General features: G+C 34.4%; 1 protein-coding gene across 9 annotated transcripts in view; it reads left to right on the plus strand.

Annotated features, from left to right (window-relative positions):
- Positions 1 to 12,106, plus strand: part of KLHL13 (kelch like family member 13) — a 208,001-nt gene that overhangs the window by 131,797 nt on the left and 64,098 nt on the right. The window contains exon 3 of one of the 9 annotated variants that reach the window (XM_084870372.1): positions 55 to 167. The exons of the other annotated variants lie outside the window; for them this stretch is intronic. Within the exon in view, the coding sequence (XP_084726498.1) occupies positions 70 to 167 (98 nt within the window). The 5' untranslated portion in view covers positions 55 to 69. The remainder of the gene's footprint in view (positions 1 to 54; positions 168 to 12,106) is intronic. 9 annotated transcript variants of the gene reach the window in all.

Here is a 12,106-nt window from a genome sequence, read left to right on the forward strand (position 1 = left end):
ATGGAAGTCCTAGTTGGTAGTCTGTTATGGAAACGCTGTTTACTGTTATTGTAGTACCGTGGTGACAACATGCCATTGAAATGGAAAACGAGCTCTCCTGCTATCTGGAAATTCCCAGTTCCTGTGCTTAAAACATCCAGGTCAACTCCACTTTCTCCAGCATACATGTAAGTGAGAGAAAATAGGATATTACAGTGGGGTTTCATTCATGAATCAACCTTGTGACAAAAGGGGGTAAAAATCACAAACAGCAACATCCAAAAATGCACAAGATTAAAAACTGAAAGCTTGCTTATATTTAAAGATATTGGCATGCCCACATTTTACCTTTGTTTTGTTTCCTTAGGAGTTTTTTTTAAAATTTTTATTTAAAGTGCCTAATGGTAATTTAATTACTAATATGCAAGTCTAGAGATATACCTAAGGAATTGCACAAGTATGAACTTTAATGTTTTACACTGTTGTTTTTTTTAAATTTTTGTATATCTGAAGTATTTAAGATGACTTCTTTTGTGCAGCGGCACCAAAAGCTGCTGATGCTTGCTTGCTCTTGTGTTGTGTGAAATATGGAAATGCTTTATATAATTTTTTTAATGAATTTGAAACATTCAGAGTTAACATATTGATAATAAAATGAATATTTTAATCAAGACTTTTATATTTGACCTGTGTCTAATAGTAATCAGTTTAATATATCTTTCCCAGTTTTATAATTATGGTTCTGAAGTGTAAGTTTTAATTTGTACAAATTACAATTGTACAAATAATTATTTATACATGTGAATTTGAAAAGTACATTATTCAAATGCCTATTTTAGAAATTTATTTTAAATAAATGTACACTGAAATATATAGGTAATTCTTGCTAGGATTTTTGGAAATATTTTTAAAATTCACAGTGTTGCTTTCAAAACAAATCCAGGAAATGTAATAAAATATTATTTTAAAGTATTATCTGTGATTTTTTTGGTGGAATAAGGAGTGAAAGCTGGACCTTTAAAAAAAATACTAGTATTGAGAAAAGCTTTTGAGCATAAGTCTGTCTTAACTGTCAGCGTTCCCTTTAAAATATTTTTCAGTAGGAGAGATGTGGAAAATTCTTCCTGCTTTAGGTTAATTGTGTGTTTAGAAATCTGGTGAGTTGCAATTTTATTTCTTAGTTGTTGTTTTTTATGAAATTCAGATACACAGTGGCATCTATCTAGTTCTTTGAAATGCTTTCAGCTGCTAAGGAAATAAGTGTGCTTGTGCTCTCAGTCCCAAAGAGGTGATTCCCTGGAAAGCGCTTGAAAACGAGGACATTTTAGTTAAATCCCATCATCATTCCATTTTTCCGATTTAAAATATCTCTTTTTATAGATGCTTCAGGTGATGTTATCTGTTTGGGAGTTAAACTCTTTTTCCTATAAAGTTAAATTTTAAGCTATATTTGTAAATAAGAAAAAAGGATCAGTTATATTTGTTTCGCAAAAGCTGTAGTTGTCAAAAGCACAAAGTAATGGAGGTGTCAAGTTAATGGAGTCCCTTCAAAATTTTTGAGAAAATGTGATGTGCCTGTTGACTTTATGAAACTTAGCTGGTGAGAAATGACTAAAGATTTACCAAAAGGAAGTTTATCATCAAAACAAAACAAAACACTCCCCCCCCCCAAAAAAAAAAAAAACCCCACAAAAAAAACCCTAAAAATCATTAGGTTACAATTAATAATGTTTAATTATTCTAGTATTTATACAATGTTTTACTGTCCAAAAGATCCAAAGTGCAACTCCAATTGCAGCTGGTTTAAAAATACATTTGGTTAATTCATAATAGCCAAAGACTCAGATACAACCCAATATAACATCTTTAATGAATTACTTTCTTCCTTTTACATATGTACTCACCTCTTTGACCTGATGTTATGAATGACTTGATTTAGAAAATAGAAGCTAGAAAATTTCACAGACTTTGCATGTTGACATTGATTATTGGTAGCATAAATAGGTACAATAGAAAAATATATTCAAAGTGGTAGCATTAGCCTAGACTATTCTGACATCGTGATGGTCTACATTATTAAATTTGCCTTAATTTATTTTTCTTTATAAATAAATACAGGTTTAAAATATTATGTATTATGTATTTAATAAAGGAAATATGTTAAATATAGGAAAAGACTAGCTTAGGGAGTTCAAAATCAGGTTTTAAAACAAATTTAGAGTTCATTTACTTACTTGACCAGAAATAAAAATATCATGTTTAACATGTTGTTCTTGTGAGTGCTTCTTTATATTCCATGACACTTCTACATACAAAATAATACTTAAGTTTAGTATTATTTTCGCTTTTAAAAATTATAATAGAGAATACTGGGTCAAGTAACATCATATTTGCCTTCACAATCTTTCTGCTGGCAAACAGATTAAATGGTTATTTGTGTCTTTTGGGTCTAAAGTCTTTGCATTAAAATGGAATAAATTCTGACACTGGTAAGATGTGATACTTTAGAGTTTACTTGTATAAATAGTTAAAATAGTATCTTGAATATAGAATCCTTCACAGTTAATAAAGCATATTTTTGTAGGTTTGCTTATGTACCAGAAGCATTGGTTTGCAATGTTTTATCATTATGTACTATGATTTGTCAAATACACATTATGTAGGTTTCACTTTTTCAAGACTAAAATTTCAATATGAAATATTTTTGGTTGTAGTAATTGAGTAAGAATGGAAAAAATATAAAGGCTCTTTACGGCCTCTTTCTAAACTCAGTGTAGGTGCTACTTAGCTAGAGAGAGCCTTTCATTGATGCTGTGGATAGGGCAATGCTGCTACACTAGTGAAAGCTACAATAAGGAATGTTTTGCTTACTGCAAACACTGAACAGAAAGGCTATTTTTCCTTGTGGGTTTAAACTACAGAAGTTTTTCTTTCTGCTGCTTTAGAATTTGAATGACAGTTGAAACTTCTCCATATTTTTAAGACTTATTGATGACTAACAATATTTTTTTATAATATTAGGGAAAATAGTTTTTATATAATGCACTTTTCAAATTGTGTTATAATATGATTTGGGAGGGGTGGAGTATTTTAAAGACAACAGATTTAGGAAACTAATTCTTTGGCCTCTAGATAGATTTATTATGAAATGCTTAGTATTTATTGGGTAGACTTAAGCCTTCCTTCAGCTTCAGTTTTGAAAAGTGGCAGTGTGATATGACATCCATGTAGAATTTGAAGGGATTGTCTTGATAGAAATCTGAGTGAAATGTTTGTGTTACACTCTTTTCAACAGTAGATTGAAGTTCAACCTTAGCCTGAGGGAAGATCTTCAGGTCAGTGTAAACTGAATTAGTAAGGACTCTGCTCCTGACAGGTGTGAATCATATAAATTAACCTGTCATTTTGCCTAAATTAATAAAGCTTAACAAACACTCCCATCTTAGTGGGTTTTTGGTGTTTTGGTATTGATAGTTTTAAAATAGAAAATGGTTCCTTCTGTCTAATGTTATAGGATTAATGTATTGCTAGATTCTAAGGACACACTGAAATAGACCAGGATTAGCATTAGTGATCCTTTTATCTTTTCTTCATAAGCAGAACATTTTGATAATGGTTGTGTAACATTAGGGAGTAAGATAATAGGTAAGAATTAACCAGCTCATTATAACAAGGAATTCTAGCAAGACTGACATTAAGAGATGCTTTCTTTAGAATTTTGCATCCTTGACTCATTGTCAAGGTAATGGACAATGAGTGTAGAATGAGTATTGGTGAATTAGACTTTTTCTCTTCTGGCCAATGAACTTGCATTCACTTAGCTTCCTGTTTACAATGCTTTTGTTTAATATGCAAAATATATTTTATAGTAAATATCAATAGTATAGTATTTTATAGCAATTATTTTCTATAATTTCATCATTAAAATTCAATAGTTAGATTTCCTGAGAAAAAAGTATGCATAATATATATAAATGTATTTTTGTTTGTGGGTGATTCAAAGGAAAGAGTCAATTAAAATATGCATTTGTGTGTTCTTTTCACCAGAAAATTTAATTAAAAAAACATATGTATTTGCCTAATGTGACGTATTTTCTAGCTCCTAAGATTGTCTTTTTTCTAATTTGGTGAATAAAAGAAAACTTGTGGTTTTGATATCTTTTTTATTTAGCAAAATACTTATTAAATTGATTATCTCATGTTAGAAAAGAATATACTTAGTCATTTTCACAATTAGCATAGACACAAACTTTTGTCTTGTGTCTGCTTAATTTATTTTCACTACATATAGTCATTCAAACAAAATTATGTGGAGCATTAACATAAAGAACACCTAAGAACAATTTAGTGTTAGTCTGTAACTTTTGTGGCATATTCTCTGGGAATTTCTATTGTCTGAGTTTGCAAAAGGGCTAGCTTTGCCCTTATTACTAGAAAACCATGGAGATAAAGTGACCTTAGAGATCATGTAGAGGATCCAATACCCACTTTAAAACAAGAATCCTTCCTGTGACACTTCTGAAATATGGTGACACATCTCCTCCTTGATGACTGGCAGCAACAAAGAGCTTACTACCTCATCAAGGCAGCACCTTTCATTTGTGGACAGCTCTTCTTGCATGGAGCAAAATCAATTCATATCTTTTATTTCCTGTTCCTAGTGTGCCTTATCAAGCTATATACTAAAAATATCTATTTTTTCCATTACATACAAGTCTGGAAATCTTCTCTTTAGCTCATGTGACATGTTTTCCTAACCTTTCACTCTGCTGGTTGTCCTCACCCAGATATTTTTTTAATGATAATCTTTACAGTATATGAGATACTACATCTGAATGCAATGTTTTTTATATGGTCTGAATAGAAGAAAAACACCTCTGTCCTTTTATACAGATGTTTTGCTTGTCTTATAGAGCCTGGGACTGTATTATTTTTTAATCATAGGATTCACACTGGACCATGGTTAATTTAGAGTTTACTAACTTCCCTCCAGAGGTTTACACTTGGATTGCTTGCTCTACATATTCAGTGTTTATTCTTTTAGCTACTTCAGATCTTTTAGTCTGAGTAAGTGTGGCATGTGGAAGTGAAGTTAATTTTTTGTTTTAAAGCCTATTGTGTATGTTTTTGTTTTTTTTTAAAGATCTCATAACCACTTAATCTAACTGAAAAATGTTGCATACAAGAAACTTGCAGTACAGGCAGCTAGTGTTTTTGAAACTTTCAGAAATTTCCAAGGATTTTACTTGTTAATAATTTATCTAGATTCATTTTTTATCCTTAAATGAATGTTAGTTCCCAGTACCCCTCAAAAACAGTTGCCCCACAGGAGAGAGATATGAAAATGCAAATATTATACCATCATGGGAAGTTTGGTGTTACTAAAAATTCTCAGGATTCCGGACATTCTCCTTGAAACTCAGAATATTTAGATGAGACCTTAAGTGGGTCCAATTTAGAGGGAGGGGAAAGAAAGAAGAAAGAGATAATAAGCAAGTGTTTGTGTTAATGACTTTATTACTTGTGGTTAAATAGTCAAGAATTATAAGCATTGTGTGTGATACTTTAAATTGAAATGGCAGTTAGAATGTATTGCTTTATTTTCTTAAGACTATGAGAAAGAGTGGTATAAAAGTGATATTCTTGGGGAATCCTATATAATAAAAGCCTAATATGCAAATTGTCCCCTCGACCGGGAGTTTGACTGGTGCGGAACCTGGTGGGCATAGGCAACGTGGCACTGGCAGCAGTGGCAGTGGAGGTGCTGCCGGCCCAATGGGCCCCAACCATGGTGGGATGATGAAACAGGTGAACAGGCTGCGCTAGGTCAAGGCATGTGCGAATGGGGCCTGATTGCCCTACCAGTTGCCCCATAGGTGGTGACCAGCAGGCCATCTGGCCCTGATCACCCGATTGGGTCCAGGCCCTGGGCCCGGATGGAGAACTGGGGTTAGGCAGCAATGACCAACCTCCAGAGGTGCCCAGACAGGGGCCTGCGACCTCTCTCTGGCTATCTGGGAGTGGAAGTGAAGGGATGGAGGTGCGGTGAGAATGCAGGTTGTCCACTGAGTTTGCTCTCACTCCTCCTGCTACCCTCCCCAGAATGCCAGGGCTTGCACACTGGGGAAGCTCCTCCTCATCCCTACCCCCCTCCCACACACACACACTCAGATGCTTGGCACTGCACTTGGATGGCCTCTTTCCGGTGAACCAGGCTGCAGCCACTGGGACGGCAGGGGCCGTTGGGGCTCCCCATGGGTTCGCGCAGGAGCCTGTCTGCAAGGCTGGCCAGGAGAGAGTGTGTTACCCACCCTGCTTCCATGCAGCATTGCTGGGCAGCCCAGAGGCCCATGCTGCACTGGGCCCATGGCATCCGGCTACTCTCACTGTATCTCCACGTAGGGTCTTGGGCACTGTGACTGAGGTGGAGGGGGTTGTGTGGGGGCCTGGGGACCCAGGTGCTGCACAGGGCCCAGATGTCAACTGAGACCTGCCCTTCCACTCCAGACGCTCACGCTTCAGTCGCTGGCTAGGCCTAGGGACTACACCTGTGCACAATTTCATGCACCAGGCCTCTAGTTGGTGCATAAAGAAGTTAATGAGTAATTTTTGAAAGTGCTTAGTTCTTTTTCAATCACTTTATATAAATGAATTTATAATATTCAAAATTTATTTACATTCTGTTATGTACCAGGCTAAATCTTCTGGATACTAGGGGTATAGTCCTTACAGTCATTCAAAATGACCATTCTTTGTCTTCCATCCTATCTTTATTCGCAAATAATTTAATTGCTTAACTTTATTGTTGTGAAAATTATTATCTAAGATAATTAAGTTAAATAACATGTTTGTTTACTGTACCTTCAGTATGGATAACAAGTTTAATGGCAATGAAAACACTACAGAAATGTGTCTGGGCTAGATGAGGAGACAGGAATTAGGGAGAGAGAGTGGGTTTTAAAGTGCATATTACATAGGATGGAAAATAATGCAATTTATGTTTAAAATTGATAGTAACCTTTTTAAACAAGAAGAATGGAATGCCATACTTTAAACTGGATAAAGTTTAGGTGCTTTATAGTGCACAAAGATACACATTGTGTACCTGGACTATAAAATGTAAACTTGGTGAAACATAAAATTATATGATGTTTCCAAGTTTAGTAAAAGATTTCCAATTAGAAGACTTCCTACATATAGATGTTCCTACAGGTAAACGTTTTTACCCAATTTTGCCACATTTATGGTATGGTAAGACAAGCATGCTCAACTTGATGGAGAGTATACTTCTTATGGTAAGGTTCAATGGAGAAATGACACAAGTTATCCTTCCATAAGAAAAAACAGTTAAAAACAACTTTGAGAACTCTTGGAGCTTAAATCTTGAATCTAGTCTATAGAACAGATGTTGTAAATTTCATATGAAATTTATTTATTTGCAATTTAAAAATTGCCCTGGTTCACATAGTTAAATATAATATGATTTATTGAGTGTTACTATAAAAGTGTTGGGCACTTTTCAAGCTGCCTCCCAAACATTCTATAAGGGTAAGTCTTTTCCCTGCTTTACACACAAGGGCACAGTGTTCAGGGAGCTTAATTAAGTTACTTAATGTTACATTTTAAGTAAGAGATGAAATGAGAATTCAAACTCAGGTCTGCTTGATTTCAAAGCTCTTAACTTCTCTAATGCCTTTTTGCTTTTATAAACTTTTGCTACTTTCATGCCATCTATTAATTAGGTAATATCACACTAAGATTATATGAACAAAGAATATGACAGATGAGATATTTTTAAATTGGATGGGCTATGGAGAGAAGTTAGTTTATTTGACACTATTGTCAAGTGGTGAAGCTGTAAAAAAAAATACTGGGGCAATTATCTTTACTTGCTGGTATATCAGAATTAACCTTAGTATTTCATATTTCTCTTGAAACATTATTTCAATTTCAGCTTCCAGAGGGTCTGCATCCCTTGGCTTGTGGTTCCCTTCCACCATCTTCAATGCCAGCAATGGCAGTGTTGTTTTTTTCCACACTGATCTCCTTCTGACCTACTCTGCTTTCCTTTACCATTTTTAAAGACTCATGTGATTAAGTTGAGCCCACCTGGATAATACAGGATAATTTTTCCATATCAATGTCCTTAGCTTAATCACATCTACAAGATCCCCATTTGTAATGTAATTCCATATTCACATGTTCTAGGGATTCAGATGTGGTCATCTCTGAGAGGCCATTATTCTGTCTACCATGCTATAGTTGAACACAGGCCTATTGCATGAATTGTAAGAAATTATTCCAATTGGCCCAAGTGGTTCTTGTTATTACACTATATACTCTCTGGATCAGTAATTTTATTCTTGAAAATTACAAGTTTAAATATAACATAGGCAATTCTTAAACTTTGCAACAATGATTTACTGAAAATATTATAAAAAGTAGAATTATCCAGTGACAGAGTTATAATCTGAGTTGTATTAAAAGTTTCATGAAGACAAGCTCTACTATTAGAACTTTTATTATGCTCCAAGTCCTATAAAACAAGCACAAATGAATTGCATACAAAAAAATTGCTAGTATACAGAGACACATAAAATGCAGAAGTAAGTTCAAACTAAGATTGAAAAACTTTATTTTTTACTAGTACTTGCTTTATTAAAAATTCAGGCTGTTTTTGAGATGGTTTGTATGGTCCAAGACTCCTTTTAAAAGTTAATAAGCATTAGTGATGCCTTTTGAATAAAATCATTAATTTGTTTTATTTTTATTGTATTTTTATTGATATCAGAGAGGTAGGGAGAAGGGGAGGGAGCTAGAAACATCAATCGTGAGAGAGAATCATTGATCAGCTGCTTCCTCCACCAGGGATTGAGCCCGCAACTGGGCATGTGTCCTGACAGGGAACTGAATTATGACCTCCTGGTTGATAGGTTGACACTCTATCACTGAGGCATGCTGGTGTGGCATGAATTTGTTTTCTTAATAAAGTTTTGTGTAATAAGCAAAAGTATCCAAAATTTCTCCACTGACATTAGAGCTGTCTAAAAAGTGCTACAGTGAGTGTGTAATACAAGTTGGTTGATATTGATTATTTTTATTGTGTTGGTGAATTGAAGAAAAAATTTTAAAAGATCCCTGCATTTTCACTTTCTCCAAACATTTTTAGTATATACAAAGGACTGTTCAGAATAAAACAAAGTCCACAGGAAAATAATAGTTAAATAGCAATTCCTCACATATCTATGAAAAGTCATATGGACAATACAGGTTGTTCAGAGAGAACCATTAAAAAATCTTCAAAACCTATTACAGAATCAGTGACATATAATTATCTGGCTGTTGCCTTAATAATGCCTTTCACTGCTTTGTGCAAGGGAAAAATACACAAATTTGGGCATTAGTTAACATCTATTGAGTGAAATAGGGACAGTAAAATAACAGATGAGTACTGTCTTTATCACTCAATTATTGATCATAAAACCTGACTGTCCAGCAAATTACTGTAGCCTGAAAAATGACATTTCTAAACTTGGAGGTGAGTGGAGGAATGTTCCAAACTCAAAACCAGTTATTTAACTCTCTGAACACTGTTTGCTTCCTATTATGGAATGTGCAGGGGCTTGAGTTTTTTATTTGAAAGGCATGGATTACTTATTTAGAGCACTAAAATTTTGAGAATTAAACATGAGAATAATAAATTGGAGTGGCAAATTCAGTTGAATGTTTGTGAACATCTGTGCTAAAGTAGTGCTTATGTCATCCATTTGTCCCTTCCCTATCTCCCCCTTCTTCCCTTCTATATCAGTAAAGTTTTCACTGCAGGTGTTTCTAAAAATTCAAAATGAGGTTTGTTCTTCATTTACAACTTGTCCTGTAACATCTTCTATTCTCACTTTTTGTTTCTGGTTTCAAAAATATAGTGGTTTTCACTGGTCAATGAGATAAAACCATGACATCTCAAAAACATAATTATTTTAACCAGGGTTCTTTTAAACCAAGACCTGGAAGGAACCTTAGAAATTACTCTTTGTCATACCATTGTACCTTGAAAAAGAAATGTGGTATTTATGTTGGATGATTTTTCCTCCATCTGTGTATGTTTGTAAGTAATGATTTAATCAATTCCTTTTTATTACTTTTCCCATTTCACTGTATTACAAATTAATTATTAAGATCAATTTACTGAGTGAGAAGAGATCAACCAAAGAACTTGTATAGGTGTATGTATATGCAGAACCCCTGGACACAGAAAATAGGGTGGTGAAGGTCTGGAGTGTGGGTGTGGAGGTGGGTGTGGAGGTGGGTTAGAAGAGGCCAATGGGGGAGTGTGGGGACTTAGGTAATATTTTTAGCAATAAAGATTTTTTTAAAAAGACCAATTTATTAAAAAACCTCAACTAGATTTCTTTTTATACATGTGATTACATTGCAAATTTTCTCTTGTCCTACAGTGAACCACATTTTTAATGAACTCAGTTTGATCTAACTTTCATTTGGATGGAACCCCAATATTTTAAATATAATTTTGAAAAGTATATGGATGTTCTTAGTTGTGAATAGATCATCCAATCCCTTAGCATCATCAAATTGAAGTGATTTTCATTCATTATGAACACTTTCCTATAAGGATTGTGTGTATGTAATTATTTCTAAATAATTCACAAATAAACGTTTGTGGAACTGCAACCAAAATTTTGATCTTAAGTGGACTCAAGACATGGCTCATTAGAATATTTTCCATAGACAGATTGTTGAAATACATAGATAGATGCAGTTAGAAACTGCCTTTTTCTCAAATGATGAGATGTACCATTGCATCATAAGTTTGGCTTTCTTTTATATAATTACTAAAGACTTGGTGCACGGATTCATGCACCAGTGGGGTTCCTTGGCCTGGCCTGTGGTGGATTGGGCCAAAACTGGCTCTCCAACTTTCTCCGAGGTGTCCTGGATTGTGAGAGGATGCAGGCCAGGCCGAGGTACCCCACAGGTGCACGACTGGGGCTGGGGAGGGACAGCAGGAGGGCTCCAGGGCATGTCTAGCCTGTATCACCCAGTCCTGATTAGACGGACCCCAGCAGAAAGCTAACCTACCGGACAGAGCATCTTCCCCCTGGTGGTCAGTGAACGTCATACCGACTGGTTGAATGGTCAAAAGGTTGGACACTTAGCATATTAGGCTTTTATTTTATAGGATAATTGCAGATTATACTTTTGAATAGTGGATGTTGTTTGCTGACTCAGCCTTGTAAATAGCCTGACCTGGGATGAGTAATTCTTTAAAGTAAAATAATAGTAAGGGAATTTGATGTTATTTATCTTTTTACTTGGTGTAGATGCTAAATATGAACTCATACACTTCTGTATTAAGGAGCAAAGTTCTCAATTAGTTTTGTTACTATGGTTTATATAAGTTATACAAAGTGATATTTATTAATAGACAATGTTGATAATTTATTATTATTTATATATCATTTAGTCCTTTGGAAAGTGTTTGTTTCTTTTATTGTGATTTTTTTTTGCAAGCAAGTATCCAACCTGCTCTTTGTTTACCTATCTCCTTGTGAGATACCTGGAACATAGTAGGTCCTCAGTAATTGTTGAGTTGATGCATTAATTTAGGAAGTGTAGTTTTGAGGTCTGTAGCCCTGTGCAAATCACTTCACTTGAGTGTCGAATTTCTTCATTTGATATATGCAGTAATCTAATATGTACCAGTATTGTTAGAGAGCAAGTTACAGCTATCTTTGCTATGATAACAACTAATCCAAAACCCTGATTCTATTAATTGCTTGCTGATAAATACCACTATGTGGTTACAGACTGAAAGTAGTTTTAGTAGAAACAATTTACCAGTGACCAGAATACTTTAGTCATGGTTCATCAAATTATAATTTGATAAAGAAAATAAGATCACAATATGTTCCAAGACAGCAACTACTCTTAAAGTTAAGAGGTTTTTTTTTTTAACTTATTTTTACATGTATTTTACCATAATGGAGCAAATTGGATAAATTTATGTTTTAAAGCAAATGTGTTTGTAATTAAATGATAACATGTTTTGTATGCATGGTTTGAAAAAAGGAATAGTCTGACTAGGAAAAAAGGAAATCTGACCTAGTGT

Source organism: Pipistrellus hanaki, assembly GCF_964339955.1.
Source record: "Pipistrellus hanaki genome assembly, chromosome: X".
Lineage (NCBI taxonomy): Eukaryota > Metazoa > Chordata > Mammalia > Chiroptera > Vespertilionidae > Pipistrellus > Pipistrellus hanaki.